This window comes from Elephas maximus, chromosome 21, assembly GCF_024166365.1.
Source record: "Elephas maximus indicus isolate mEleMax1 chromosome 21, mEleMax1 primary haplotype, whole genome shotgun sequence".
Taxonomy (NCBI): Eukaryota; Metazoa; Chordata; class Mammalia; order Proboscidea; family Elephantidae; genus Elephas; species Elephas maximus.
The window spans coordinates 9599050-9615062 of NC_064839.1; the positions used below are offsets into that span (position 1 = coordinate 9599050).

General features: G+C 38.4%; 1 protein-coding gene across 2 annotated transcripts in view; it reads left to right on the forward strand.

Annotated features, from left to right (window-relative positions):
- SHCBP1 (SHC binding and spindle associated 1) overlaps positions 1 to 8800 on the forward strand; it is a 40209-nt gene extending 31409 nt beyond the window's left edge. For both annotated transcript variants that reach the window (XM_049864391.1, XM_049864392.1), the window contains 4 exons: positions 421 to 539; positions 5452 to 5538; positions 5903 to 6044; positions 7760 to 8800. In XM_049864391.1, coding sequence (XP_049720348.1) covers positions 421 to 539; positions 5452 to 5538; positions 5903 to 6044; positions 7760 to 8085 — 674 coding nt within the window. In that variant the 3' untranslated portion in view covers positions 8086 to 8800. The remainder of the gene's footprint in view (positions 1 to 420; positions 540 to 5451; positions 5539 to 5902; positions 6045 to 7759) is intronic.
- The last annotated feature ends 7213 nt before the right edge of the window (positions 8801 to 16013 follow it).

Sequence of the window (16013 nt, forward strand, 5' to 3'; positions counted from 1 at the left end):
AACATTCCAGTATTGTTGTCTCTTCTCTCTGTGTTGGTTTTAGTGCTTGCTTCGACCCCACTGTCTTCAGGCTGCTCCAGGCTCTGTTTCCTGGGCGCTGTCCCCTCCCTTGAATTAGGGCTCTCTTCTCCCTCCAGTGTACTCAACGAAGTTACTCTCCGATGCTTTTTTCTCATCAAAAGTGCTTTTTAACTCAATCTTGCTCTTCTGAAGTCAACTCATTCTTTTTTAAGCACGTGCTTCTTAGACTTCAAAAAATAACTCAAAATAGTCAACATCTTAGGAATTTATAATTCAGATGACAAAGTTTGAAAGCTATTGAAAACATTTAGACCATGTCTAATGTTAGCTCAAGCCTGTTCCTAACATTGGAAAAGGCACAGTACTTGTGAAAGCAGTTGGCTCTATGTTTTGTCATAGGCATTCACAGTGGCAAGACTACGTTGGAAAACTGTGTGCTGCAGTGTGAGACTACGGGGGTCACAGTACGGACGTCTGCAGAGCTCTTAATGAAGAACTCCGATTTATATGGTGCCAAGGTATGCTGGTCTCCTATGCCTTCCGTGAGGTAGTTTGGGTTTTCATTCTAAATAAAATGACAAAATATGGGGCCAATATGTGAAAACATATTCCCGTTCTCTTTCTTCAACGAAGTCCACACACTTACATGTACTCAGCCAGCCAGACTCAGGTGTACAACGTTATTCTTACTTTTTAGCATTTTTCACTACAGGTTAGGAAGAAAAAGAATAAACCCCACAGTTGCTCTCTGGTAACTTTAAGAGAGGCGTAGGCCCTTGAAGTCATAACTTTATAGCCAAGTTTGTAGTAACTGAAACTCTGTTACTTTTTTAGAAAAAATTGAACTACTTCCTTAGAGATAATTCTAGACTCACATGCAGTTATAAGAAATAATATACAGACATCCATGTGTGTACCCTTTACCAGTTTTCCCCAATGGTTATCTTGCAAAGCCATAGTACGATATCCCCACAGGAGTCTGACATGGATACAGGCAAGGCGTGGGACCCTCTGTCACCACAGGGACTCCTCATGCTGCCCTTTCGTAGTCACACCCACTTGCCCGTCTCCCCCAGCCCCCCCCCGAGCCACCGGCAAACACTAGACTGTTCTCTCTTTATCATTTTGCCATGTCAAGAATGCTGTATAAATGGAATCATACAGCATGTAACTTTGGGATTAGTTTTTTTCACACAGCATAATTCTCTGGAGACTCACCGAGCTGTTGTGTGCCTCAGTCGCTTATTCTTTTATTGCTGAGTAGAAGTCCCTGTATGGATGGGTTGCCGTTCAGCTCTTCACCTATCGAAGGACAGCTGGCTGGTGTCCAGTTTTTGGCTGTTAAGAATAAAGCTGCTGCTGACATTTGTGTACAGGTTTTTGTGTGAAGAGAAGTTTCATTCCTCTGAGATAAACGCCCAGGAGTGCAGTTGTTGGATTGTATGGTAGTTGCATGTTTAATTTTTTAAGAAACTTACACTCTTCTCCTGAGTGGCTGTATCATTTTATCTTCCTGTCGGCAATGTATGAGAGATCCATTTTCTTTGTATCCTTGCCAGCATTTAGTGTTTTCAGTGTTTTTTTTTTTAATCTTAGCTATTTGTATTTCCCCTTTTGTATAGTGTCTATTCAAGTCTTTTGCTCATTTTTTAATTGGGTTGTTTGTTTTTTTGTTGTAGTTCTTTATATACGCTGGATATTGGACTCTTGTCAGTTATATGGTTCCCAAAAATTTTCTCCCACTCTGTAGGTTGTCTCTTTACTTTGTAGATAAAGTCCTTTGATGAATAAAAGTTTTAATTTTGATGAAGATCAATTATCTATTTTGTCTTTCGTTGCTTGTGCTTAAGTCCCCGAAGCATAACCCGTATTTTCTTCTAAGAATTTTATGGTTTTAGTTTTCACATTTAGGTCCTTCATCCATTCTGAGTTGATTTTTATATGTGGTATAATGTATAAGTCATGTTTATTCTTTTGCTTGTGAAAATCCAGTTTTCCCAGCACCATTTATTAAAGAGACTATTGATTCCTTGTTGGATGGACTTTATACCCTTGTCAAAAATCAATTGTTTATAGATGTATGGGTTTATTTCTGAGCTCTCAATTCTGTTACATTGGTCTGTACGTCTATCATTATACCAGTACCCAACTGTTTTGATTACTGTAGCTTTATAATATGTTTTGCAATCGGGAAGTGTGAGTCCTCAAACTGTGTTACTTTTCACGATTGCTTTGGCTATTCAAGGCCCCTTGTAGTTCCATGACTCGGAATCAACTCAATGGCAGTGGGTTTGGTTTTTTGGGTTTTTGTAGCTCCATATAAATTTGAGGATTGACTCTTCTGTTTCTGCAGAGAGGAATTTTTGATGGGGGCTGTGTAGAATCTATAGATTTCTTTGAGTAGTATTGACATCTTAATATTATTAAGTTTTCTGATCCGTGAACACAGCATGTCTTTTCATTAATAATGTTTCAGTAACACTGTATAGTTTTTAGTATACAAGTCTTTTACTTTTTTGGTTAAATTTATTCCTAGGTATTTTATTCCTTTTACCTGCTATTTGTAAATAGAATTGTTTTCTTAATTTCCTTTTCTGATTGCTCATTGCTAGTATATGGAAACCTAACTGATTTTTGTGTGTTGACCTTGTACTTTGCCACTTTGCTGAATTCATTTATTAACTCTAGTAGCTTTCTTGTGGAATCTTTGGGGTCTTTTACATAAAGGATCATGTCATCAGTGAAAAGGGATAGTTTCACTTCTTTTTTCCTGATTCATATACTTTTTTTTTCATGTCTAACTGTTCTGGCTAGGACTTCCAGTACAATGCTGAATAGCAGTGTTGGGATTGGGCATCCTTGTCTTGTTCACGATTTAAGGGGAAACCTCTAAGCTTCTCCATTGAGTATGATGTTAGCTGTGGGTTTTCCATAAATGCCTTTTATCAGATGGAGGAATTTCCCTTCTATTCCTAGCTTGTTGGGTGTTTTTGTCATGAAAGTATGTTGAATTTTGTCAGGTGCCTTCTCTGTGTTGATTGTGATGATCATGTGGTTTTTTTCTTTTGATTTTACACTGATTGATTTTCTAATGTTGAACCACCCTTTGCATTTTGGGGATAAATCCCACTTGATCACGGTATATAATCCTTTTAATATGCTTTGGATTCAGTTTGCTAGTATTTTTTTTTTGAGGGTTTTTTCCATCAATATTAATAGGGAATATAGGTCTGTAGTTTTCTTGTGTCTTTGTCTGGCTTTGGCTTCATAGAATGAGTTAGGTGTGTTCTCTTCTGTGTTTGGTAAAAGTTTGAAAAGGATTGGAGCCACTTCTATAAATATTTGGTAGAATTCCACAGTGAAGCCATATGGTCCAGGACTTTTATTTTTGGGGAAGTTTTTGATTAGTGATTCGGTCTCTTTACTTGTTATGGGTTTGTTGAGATCTTCTATTTTTTCTTGAGTCAGCACAGGAAGTTTATGTGTTTCTAGGAATTTGCTCATTTCAGCTACATTATCTAATTTGTTGGCATACAATTGTTCATAGTCTTATGATCCTTTTTATTGGTAGTGTCCCTGCTTTCATTCCTGATTTTAGATATTTGCACCTCCTCTCTTTTTTGCTTTGTCAGTCTAGCAATTGTTTTGTCGATTTCATTGATCTTTTCACAAAGCCCACTTCTTGTTTCGTGATTCTATTGTTTTTCTATTCTCTGTTTTACTTATCTCTGCTGATTTTTGTTATCTCCTTCCTTCAGTTGCTGCTTTTGGTTTGGTTTGCTCTTTTTCTGGCTCCTCAATTTTTTTGATTAGGTGTTGATTTGTGTTCTTTCTTCATAATGTAGGCAGTTATAGGTATAAATTTCCCTCTGAGCACTGCTTTCGCTCATCCCATAAGTTTTGAAAGGTTGTACTTTCATTTTCATTTGACTTTAAGTATTTCCTGATTTCTTTCTTGACCCATTGACTTTTTAATAGTGTTTTGTTTAATTTTTATATTTTTGTGTATTTTCCAATTTTTTTCCTGTTTTAACTGAACTCCGTTGTCGTGAGAGAAAACAGTATAATTTCAGTGGGCTATCCTGGAGAATGTTCGTGCGCACTGGAGAAGAATGGATGTTGTGCTGTTGTTGGCTGGAGTGTTCTATGTCTGTTAGGTCTGCTTGGTTTGTAGTGTCATTCAGGTCTTCCATTTCCTTGTTGATCTTCTTTCTAGGTGTTCTGTCCTTTATTGAAAGTGGTGCAATGAAGTCTCCAACTATTATGTAGAGTTTTTCTATTACTCCCTTCAGTTCTATCAGCTTTTGCTTTGTATGTTTTGGGGCTCTGTTATTGGGTGCATCTTCTTGATGGGTTAACCCTTTTTATTGTTATATAATGTCCTTTTTTGTCTCTTATAACAGATTTTGACTTAAAGTCCCTTTGGTCTGATATTAAAATCTTCACCTCAGGTCTCTTTTGTTGCTATTTGCTAGGTGGCTGCTGGCTTAAATTGTTTTCCTTTTTAAATTTTAAATGATTTCTGGTGGCTTTGTATTTCATTGTATTCCGTTGTGTATGTGTTTTCTCATGAAATACTCCTGCTTCTGGAAAAACAACTCTACATGCATATGGTGGATGGTGTCATGAATGGTTAATAGCGACTCTTCATCTGTGAAATTGTATATCATTCGCCAAATGGTTTCATAAAAATAGAAGTTTAGTTGAGTCATTTTCACTTCCCAGCGTGCCTAGTGTAGCATCAGAGAATACAGTATTCCTATTACTGTCGCTTTTTTGTTGGTACCATGTGGTGCTGAGGGACAGTGTCAGAACTGTGCCAGCATAGTTCTTTCTGGTTACTTTGTATAAATAAGACACTTGAATTGGCTGCTGATTTTAAGCGTGGAGTAGTGGAGGCCGTTAATTGTCTAGCTCTTAGATGGGATTTTCAGGTTAGATTGGGTATTTTAAAACTGGTGTGTGTGTTTAAAAACATAGGGTCTTATTTCTATCCTCAAATTACAGTATCTTACTAGACTCAAATGCTGTTCTCCAACTAATTGAGCATCTCTGAGAGAATGGTTATTTTGCATCCAAATGCATTTTAAACAAAATTGTTAAATGATTTTTTTTTTTTTTTTTTTTGTAGAATCAGAAAACCGATTTGTCCAGAATAAGCAAATGGGACAGGAATTAAGTGTTGACACTCTTAGCCAGTGGTGTGTGTGTCTTGTATTGTTTTTGAAAGTGATAAATGGTAGATAGCTAGCTGGAAATGGGGCAAATGGAAAAGTTGATAAGAAGCACCTAATAAAACTTAGCCTCAAGACATTTTATGTTTTCATGTTACATTTGCGCTGTACTAAATGTAAGAAGTGATAGTAATAAACCTGTTATGGTTCTGCCTTTTAAAAGCTGTTTATCACTACCTCACATTATACCTTGTAGGGAGCTGGTATAGAGATATACCCCGGGAGTAAATGCACCCTGAGTGACAATGGGATCCATCACTGCAAAGAAGGGATACTCATTAAGGTGAGGACCTGCTGAAACACCCTCTTTCCAAAGAATAGGATGGTTCCTTCTGTGAAAAATTATGCTTTATTAAATTCCCATGTTGGGTTCTGCTGTTTTCTGACTTTGAAATGCATAAGTAGCTCATAAATTTTAGCACTATCACTAGTCGATGACTGAAAGTCCCTTGTGAGGCTGCCTTCCTGCCTCCTGTAGATCCTAGAGATGACAGGAAGGCTCTAACACCCAGTGCTCAGGCTGGGTGAGAACATATTAATAAGCGGAGCTTTTCTGCTTATTTTTAGAGAAGAAAAATGAGAGGATTTGTAAAGCAGGCAGTGCTGAGTGTGACAGTTCCTTAAAGCCTTTGTTTCTCACGTCCCAGGACTTCTTGGATGAGCACTATGACATTCCCAGAATAGCCATGATGAACAACGTCATCCATAATAACGACGGTTATGGCGTCGTCTTGGTGAAACCTACAATTTTCTCTGATCTGCAAGAAAATGCCCAAGATGAAAGTGAAGGTGCACTACATTTAGTGATCTTTTATATGGAAAAACAGACTTCATTTACTGTTTCTGCACTAAACTCTGATTAAAGCTCTGGGCTTTCCTCCCCTCAAGAAAGGATTACTGTCACCTGCTTGGGCGTGGAGACAAAGAGGCTTGGTAAAGCCACAACATGGAATCTCAGGGTGGTGGAAACTTTCAAGGTCAACTAGTTCAACTATTCATTAAAAACCTTGATGTTGTAGTTTTTCTGGTCCTGCTGTTCCCTCCTTATGCTTGCTTTCTAAAAATTTGTAGACTAAGAATGGGTGTCTGATAGCAGTGGTATCTCCTGCTGGCATTTGATAAGGGTGTTGTTGTATGCTGTTGAGTCGATTCTGACTCATAGTGAGCCTATATGACAGAACCATCCCATAAAGTAGACTATAATGGTTACAGGAGCAGATCGCCAGGTCTTTTCTCCTGTGAAGTGGCTGGTGGGTTCGAATCGCTGACCTTTCGTTTAGTAGCTGAGTGCTTACCCATTGTACCACCAGGAGAGAAGTGAATGTGCCAGGTTGAAGCAGGGGATAGTGGAGTTTGCTCTGCTTTTTATTGGTAGAAGCAAATGCCTCTGTGTGATCTGCCTTTCTTGGCAGAAAAGTTGTAGTAACACCGTGGGAAAATCATGAATTTCAAGCCATGATTCAGATCACCGTTAAGTCTCAGATGTGAAGAAGGATTAGACATTCAAGTGGGTGGGCAACGTTTAAAGGATGGCGAGTAGTCCGCATCATACCACAGCATCCACCCCAGTTATTTCTCTGTGAGTTTTCCATTATTTCACAGTTCTGTAGTCAGAAGTCCAGGCGGGCTTGACTGGGTTCAATGCTCAGGGTCTTACAAGGGGGAAATCACGTGTCATTTGGACAGGGCTCTTGTCTGGAAGCTCTGGGGAAGAATTCACATCGAGCTCATTCGTGTTGTTGGCAGTTGTAGGTCTGAGGTCTCTGTTTTCTTGCTGGCTATTGGCCAGGAACCTCTCTCAGCAACTAGAGGCCACTCTCAAGTCCTTGCCCCGTGGCCCCCTCCATCTCAGCAGTAGAAATCTTCCCTCATGCAAAATCCCCCTTATCCTTCATGCCTCTCTGGCTTCCTCTTCTGCAACTAGTTGAGAAAGCTGTGCTTTTGAGGGGCTCATGTGAACAGGTCAGGCCCACCCGAATAATCCCCGTCTTAAGGTCAACTGATGAGTAAGCTTAACTACATCTGTAAATTTCTTTTGTCATGTAACAATCATGGGGGTAACACCATGGGGTGAGGATCATGGGGGTCATCTGGAATTCTGTCCATTACAAACACTCATTTATAATGCTGATAAGTAGCTGCTAGACTGAGAGTTCCTTTAGAAAAAGTAGTACTATCTTTGAATCTTTGCATCCTAACACAGCACTTAAAAAAAGTAAATACCCAGGAAATATCTGTTGAGTCAACTAGGGTCTAGGCTAAAGAGGAAAAAAAGGAGTTGGAAATTGGTGATCCTCCATGAGAGTAAGGAAACCTAGGCACACAGAGCAAGACACCTGATCATTGAGATTCTTACGGTTAAGTGTGTGTAAAATTCAGTCAGATGCCAGCAGCGATCTTTGGCAGAAAAAACTTGAAATCTCTAACAGATTGTGTAAAAACATGTATATTTTAGTCCTTGTTATGTTTACCTTTATTTGTTTTTACTTTTTTTGTTTGTCCAGAAAATAAAGCGCTTAAAATTCAGACAAGCGGAGAGGTAGGTGCAGCTGAGAAGGTGGACTTAGAAGAGCTGATTCAGTGTGCAGCTGGTCAAATGGAGCTGTATGCAGGCCCTGACCTTTCTGAGCAAGTCGAAGGCAATTGTGAAATCATAAATGAACTAGTTGCTGCCTCCACAAAGAAAGGCCAGATGAAGAAGAAAAGGCTGAGTGAACTGGGGATCACGCAAGCCGATGACAACTTGATGTCCCAGGAGATGTTTGTTTCTATCGTCGGGAACCAGTTCAAGTGGAACGGGAAGGGGAGCTTCGGCACCTTTCTTTTCTGACCGCCATAATGTGAACAGACACCAAGTGCTGGATTTGCACGTGCTGCCTGAGGGCTACTGCTGCTGTTTGCTTCATGCCTGCATTTTATATTCAGTATACTCCGTTGTGTTTGAGTGTGATGTAGATTTATTTCTATCTGCAGGTATTGCACAGAAAACACTCCGCCTTTACAAAGGTCATAGAAACATAAAATAGAAAATATTTGGAGATTTTTTTTTTTTATGCAGAAAGCCTTGCTTTTCTCGACAGAGTTCTCCCAGTTGAAGCCTGCTTGTAACTTTCTAGTGTAGATACACTTTCATCTAGCACTTCCAAGACAATGAGTGCTCAAAACTGAGCAGTGTCAAAGGTGTGCTGTTCTCCTCAGCCTTGTCTTTTTATCTCAATTACAGCGAGTCTGATTTCCACCAGTATTTGCATAATACCTGTCTTAAAATAAAAGCCTTTATGATTGGGAAGTTATCTGCCTAATCAGACTTATTATTGAGAATCCGAGTGGGTTGCATTTTTATGTTAAACTGTACAATCGTTAAAACGGTAAGAGAGAACACAGAAGGTTTGAAACAAATGGAATGTTGTTCAGAGCTAGCATTTCCATTATTGCCAAACATGAATGATTGAGAAGGTGCTTTTCTTTCACCCTAGCAGTATTCTGATCAAATCTCTTTTCCAGCGTCTGTGTTAGCTACATAGTCTTGGTATCATATTGTAAAACACAGCTTCTAAAAGTATTTATATTTAAAAAAGTATATGTGACATTAATATGCCTACTGATTAAAATTATACTGATGAAATAACGAGTCTGAATCTTGTCATCTCTTTCTAAACCGATTTAGGGGCATGGTGTCAATGTAACATATGCGATCCTTTGAAGTACACTATTTTGATATGTTTTCTAGTGTTTCAGAAAGTCTATTCAGTTCTTTTTCAAAATGTATGTTTGCTTCTTAAATTTGGGTAGATTTTTCAGATGTTACTAAGTGTGGAAAGATTTATGTAAAATTTAATGTTTGGCCATTTATCGCTAGGTGTTTTTGTTCCCCTCCCTTTTTTAAAAAAATTTTATTGTGTTTTGGGTGAAAGTTTACAGCGCAAATATTAGTTTCTCATTCAAAAACATACACAAATTGTTTTGTGACATTGGTTCTCCATGTCCATATGTCCAGTTTTCCAGTCCCTTCCTGCTTTCTCATGTTTGCTTTTGGGCAGGTATCCTCCATTTGGTCTCATGCACTTGATTGAACTAAGAAGCACGTTCCTCACACGTGTTATTATTTGTTTTATAGGCCTGTCTAATCTTTGGCTGAAAGGTGGAGTTTGGAGTGGTTTCAGTTCTGAGTTAGCTAGTTGTCGGAGGGCCATAGTCTTGGGACCTCCTCCAGTCTCTGTCAGACCAGCAAGTCTGATCTTTTTTGTGAATTTGAATTTTGTTGAGCATTTTTCTTCCATTGTGTCTGGGACTCTCTGTGGTGATTCCTGTCAGCATTTGGTGGTGGTTGCCAGGCACCATCTAGCTCTTCTAGGCTCAGGCTGGTGGAGGCTGTGGTTCATGTGGTTTTTTTAGTCCTTTGGACTGATATTTTCCTTGTGTCTTTGGTTTTCTTCATTCTCCTTTGCTCTGGACTAGATGGGACCGATAGATGTATGTTAGATGGCTGCTTACAAGCTTTTAAGACCCCAGGCGCTTCTCACCAAAGTTAGATGTAGAACATTTTCTTTATGAACTATGTTATGTCAATTGACCTAGATGTCCCTCAAGATAATAGTCCCTAGCCCTCAGCCCCAGTAACCTGGTCCTTCAAGGTGTTTGGATGTGTCTAGGAAGCTTTTATGACTGCCGTGGTCAAGTTGTGCTGACTTCCCATATATTGTGTGTTGCCTTTCCCGTCATCAAAGTTAACACTTGTCTACTGTCTAGTCAGTGATCTCCCTTCCCCATCTCTCCCCTCCCTTGTAACCATCGAAGATCGTTTTTTTCTGTGTGTAAAGCTTTTCTTGGTTTTTTATAATAGTGGTCTCATACAATAGTCGTCTTTCGTGATTGACTTATTTCAGTCAGCATAATGCCCTCCAGATTCATCCATGTTGTGAGATGTTTTGTAGATTCATCATTGTTCTTTATTGTTGCATAGTATTCCTTTGTGTTGAAGTATCGTAATTTGTGTATCCATTCATCTGTTGATGGGCATTTGTGTTGTTTCCATCTTTTTGCTATTGTGAATAATGCTGCAGTGAACATGGGTGTGCATATGTCTATTTGTGTGACGGCTGTTATTTCTCTAGGATGTATTCCTAGTAGTGGGATTGCTGGATTGTATTTCTAGCTTTTTAAAGAGGTGCCACATCATTTTCCATAGTGGTTGTACCATTTTACACTCCCACCAGCAGTGCAAAAGAGTTCCAATCTCTCCAACATTTGTTATTTTCTGATTTTTTTGGATTAGTGCCAGTAATGTTAGGGTGCATTTTTTTTTTTTTAATGATCGTAAGGTCCCCTGTTGGTATAGTGGTTAAGAGCTATGGCTGCTAACCAAAAGGCTGGCAGTTCAAATCCACCAGGTATTCCTTAGAAACTCTGTGGGGCAGTTCTACTCTGTTCTATAGGGTTGCTATGAGCAGGGTTTTTTTTTTTTTTTTTTTTTTTAATGATTGTGAGCTTTCCAATTTTTTTTTTTATCCTGCTGCAGAGAGGCTTAAAAAGTAATGTTGATTAATTCTATATCAGCTTCAGCCAAATACTGGTTTGAAAACCATTCAACTTTTTTTTTAATCAAATAGGTTTTTCAGTTTTATTTTCACTTTATCTTGGAGTTTAGAGTTTGTATATTCTCCTGTAACTGCTGGAGTGTTAAAGTGGTGTATACTTAGGTAAATAAAGCTGGTATTTTCCTTTCTCCTTTATATAGCTCAGCAGTGTTTCAGATTTTAGCCCAGTCATTAACTTTTATTCAAGTGATCAGTTAGTGAATAGGATTAATGTGTTCTTTTTTTTTTTTTGTAATTTTTATTGTGCTTTAAGTGAAAGTTTACAAATCAAGTCAGTCTCTCACATAAAAACTTCTATACACCTTGCTACATACTCCCAATTACTTCCCCCTAATGAGACAGCCTGCTCTCTCCCTCCACTTTCTCTTTTCGTGCCCATTTCGCCAGCTTCTATCCCCCTGTACCCTCTCATCTCCCCTCCAGGCAGGAGATGCGAACATAATCTCAAGTGTCCACCTGATCCAAGAAGCTCACTCCTCACCAGCCTCCCTCTCCAACCCATTGTCCAGTGCAATCCATGTCTGAAGAGTTGGCTTCAGGAATGGTTCCTGTCCTGGGCCAACAGAAGGTCTGGGGGCCATGACCACCAGGGTCCTTCCAGCCTCAGTTGGACCATTAATTCTGGTCTTTTTATGAGAATTTGGGGTCTGCATCCCACAGCTCTCCTGCTCCCTCAGGGGTTCTCTGTTGTGTTCCCTGTCAGGGCAGTCATCAGTTGTAGCTGGGCACCATCTAGTTCTTCTGGTCTCAGGATGATGTAGTCTCTGATTCATGTGGCCCTTTCTGTCTCAGGCTCGTAATTACCTTGTGTCCTTGGTGTTCTTCATTCTCCTTTGATCCAGGTGGGATGAGTCCAATTGATGCATCTTAGATGGCTCCTTGCTAACATTTAAGACCCCAGACGCCACTCTTCAAAGTGGGATGCAGAATGTTTTCTTAATAGATTTTATTACGCCAGTTGACTTAGATGTCCCCGGAAATCATGGTCCCCAAACCCCTGCCCCTGCTACACTGGCCTTTGAAGCATTCAGTTTATTCAGGAAACTTCTTTGCTTTTGGTCCAGTCCAGTTGTGCTCATCTCCCCTGTATTGTGTGTTGTCTTTCCCTTCACCTAAAGTAGTTCCTATCTACTATCTAATTAGTGAATGCTCCTCTCCCACCCTACCTCCCTCCCCCCTCTCGTAACCACAAAAGAATGTTTTCTTCTCAGTTTAAACTATTTCTCAAGTTCTTATAAAAGTGGTCTTATACAATATTTGTCCTTTTGCAGCTGATTCATTTCACTCAGCATAATGCCGTCCAGTTTCCTCCATCTTATGAAATGTTTCACAGATTCCTCACTGTTCTTTATCAATGTGTAGTATTCCATTGTGTGAATATACCATAATTTATCCATTCATCCGTTGATGGGCACCTTGGTTGCTTCCATGTTTTTGCTATCGTAAACAGTCCTGCAGTAAACATGGGTGTGCATATATCTGTTCACATGAAGGCTCTTATTCCTCTGGGATATATTCTGAGGAGTGGGATTGCTGGATTGTATGGTAGTTCTATTTCTAGCTTTTTAAGGAAGCGCCAAATTGATTTCCAAAGTGATTGTCCATTTGACATTCCCACCAGCAGTGTAGAAGTGTTCCAATCTCTCCACAGCCTTTCCAACATTTATTATTTTGTGTTTTTTGGATTAATGCCAACCTTGTTGGAGTGAGATGGAATCTCATTGTAGTTTTGATCTGCATTTCTCTAATGGCTAATGATCGTGAACATTTTCTGATGTATCTGTTAGCTACCTGAATGTCTTCTTTAGTGAAGTGTCTATTCATATCTTTTGCCCATTTTTTAATAGGGCTATTTGTCTTTTTGTAGTTCAGTTTTTGCAGTATCATGTAGATTTTAGAGATCAGATGCTGATTGGAAATGTCTCAACTAAAAACTTTTTCCCGGTCTGTAGGTATTCTTTTTTGGTGAAGTCTTTGGATGAGGATAGGTGTTTGATTTTTAGGAGCTCCCAGTTATCTAGTTTTTCTTCTGCATTCTTAATAATGTTTTATATACTGTTTATGCCATGTATTAGGGCTCCTAACATTGTCCCTATTTTTCCTTCCATGATCTTTATCGTTTTAGATTTTATATTTAGGTCTTTGATCCATTTTGAGCTTGTTTTTGTGCATGGAGTGAGGTATGGGTCTTGTTTCATTTTTTTGCAAATGGATATCCAGTATGGCAGCACCATTTGTTAAAAAGACTGTCTTTTCCCCATTTAACTGTTTTGGGGCCTTTGTCAAATATCAACTGCTCATATGTGGATGGATTTATGTCTGGATTCTTAATTCTGTCCAGTACCAAGGTGTTTTGACTACTGTGGCGGTATAATAGGTTCTAAAATCAGGTAAAGTAAGGCCTCCCACTTTGTTCTTCTTTTTCAGTAATGCCTTATTTATCCGGGGCCTCTTTCCCTTCCATATGAAGTTGGTGATTTGTTTCTCCATCTCATTAAAGAATGTCATTGGGATTTGGATTGGAATTGCAGTAAATGTATAGATCTCTTTTGGTGGAATAGACATTTTGATAATGTTAAGTCTTCCTATTCATGAGCAAGATATGTTTTTCCACTTATGTAAGTCTCTTTTGGTTTCTTGCAGAAGTCTACTGTAGTTTTCTTTGTATAGGTCTTTTATATCTTTGGTAAGATTTATTCCTAAGTATTTTATCTTCTTGGGGGCTACTGTGAATGGTATTGATTTGGTGATTTCTTCTTTGATGTTCTTTTTGTTGATGTAAAGGCATCCAAGTGATTTTTGTATGTTTATCTTGTAACCTGAAACTCTGCCGAACTCTTCTATTAGTTTCGGTAGTTTTCTGGAGGATTCCTTAGGATTTTCTGTGTATAAGATCATGTCATCTGCAAATAGAGATACTTTTACTTCTTCCTTGCCAATCTGGATGCCCTTAATTTCTTTATCTAGCTTAATTGCTCTAGCTAAGACTTCCAGCACAATGTTGAATAAGAGTGGTTATAAAGGGCATCCTTGTCTGGTTCCCGATCTCAATGGGAATGCTTTTAGGCTCTCTCCATTTACGATGCTGTTGGCTTTTGTATATATGCCCTTTATTATGTTGAGGAATTTTCCTTCTATTCCTATTTTGCTGGGGGTATTTATCATGAATGGGTGTTGAATTTTGTCAAATGCCTTTTCTGCATCAATTGATAAAATCATGTGATTCTTTTGTTTTATTTATGTGGTGGATTACATTAATTGTTTTTCTAATGTTGAACCATCCCTGCATACCTGGTATGAATCCCACTTGGTCATGGTGAATTATTTTTTTGATATGTTGTTGAATACTGTTGGCTAGAATTTTGTTGAGGATTTTTGCATCTACATTCATGACGGATATAGGTCTATAATTTTCTTTTCTTGTGGTGTCTTTACCTGGCTTTGGTATCAGGGATACGGTGGCTTCATAGAATGAGTTTGGTAGTATTCCATCCTTTTCTATGTTCTGAAATACCTTTAGCAGTAGTGGTGTTAACTCTTCTCTGAAAGTTTGGTAGAACTCTGCAGTGAAGCCATCAGGACCAGGGCGTTTTTTTTGTTGGGAGTTTTTTTGATTACCTTTTCAATCTCTTCTTTTGTTATGGGTCTATTTAGTTGTTCTACCTCTGTTTGTGTTAGTTTAGGTAGGTAGTGTGTTTCTAGGAATTCATCCATTTCTTCTAGGTTCTCAAATTTGTTAGAGTACAATTTTTCATAGTAATCTGATATGATTCTTTTAATTTCAGTTGGGTCTGTTGTAATATCGCCCATCTCGTTTCTTATTCGGGTTATTTGCTTCCTCTCCTGTTTTTCTTTTGTCAGTTTGGCCAATGCTTTAACAATTTTGTTGATTTTTTCAAAAAACCAGTTTTTGGTCTTGTTAATTATTTCAATTGTTTTTCTGTTTCATTTAGTTCAGCTCTAATTTTTATTATTTGTTTTCTTCTGGTGCCTGTGGGTTTCTTTTGTTGCTCTCTTTCTATTTGTTCAAGTTGTAGGGATAATTCTTTGATTTTGGCCCTTTCTTCCTTTTGGATGTGTGCATTTATAGATATAAATTGGCCTCTGAGCACTGCTTTTGATGTGTCCCAAAGGTTTTGATAGGAAGTGTTTTCATTCTCATTGGAATCTCTGAATTTTTTTATTCCATCCTTAATGTCTTCTATAATCCAGTCATTTTTCAGTAGGGTATTGTTCAGTTTCTTAAGTGTTTGATTCCTTTTCCTGTTATTGATTTCCACTTTTATGGCCTTATGGTCAGAGAAGATGCTTTGTAATATTTCAATGTTTTGGATTCTGCTAAGGCTTGCTTTATGACCTAATATGTGGTCTCTTCTAGAGAATGTTCCATGTGCACTAGAAAAGGAAGTACACTTGGTTGCTGTTGGGTGGAGTGTTCTGTGTGTATATGAGGTCAGGCTGGCTGATTGTGGCATTTAGATCTTCCCTGTCTTTATTGAGCTTCTTTCTGGATGTCCTGTCCTGTGCTGAAAGTGGTGTGTCGAAGTCTCCTACTATTATTGTGGAGCTGTCTATCTCACTTTTCAATGCTGTTGGAGTTTGTTTTATATATCTTGCAGCCCTGTCATTGGGTGCATAAATATTTAATATGGTTATATCTTCTTGGTGTATTGTCCCTTTAATTATTATATAGTGTCCTTCCTTGTTCTTTCTGATGGATTTAAATTTAAAGGCTATTTTGTCAGAAATTAATATTGCCACTCCTGCTCTTTTTTGATTGTTGTTTGCTTGATATATTTTTTTCCATCCTTTGAGTTTTAGTTTGTTTGTGTCTCTAAGTCTAAGGTGTGTCTCTTGCAGGCGGCATGTAGACGGATCTTTTTTTTAATCCATTCTGCCACTCTCTGTCTCTTTATTGGTGTATTTAGTCCATTTACACTCAGGGTAATTGTGGATAGGTATGAATTTAGTGTTATCATTTTGATGTTTTTTTTGTGTGTTGTTGACAGTTTTTTTCCCACTTAATTTTGTGTGCTGAGTAGATTATATCTTGTCCTTTCCTCATATTTGTTGTTGTTGATTTTGTTTCTACTGAGTCTGTATTTTTTTCTTGTGTTTTTTTTGATGAGTAGGATAGTTTGTCTCCTTTGTGGTTACCTTA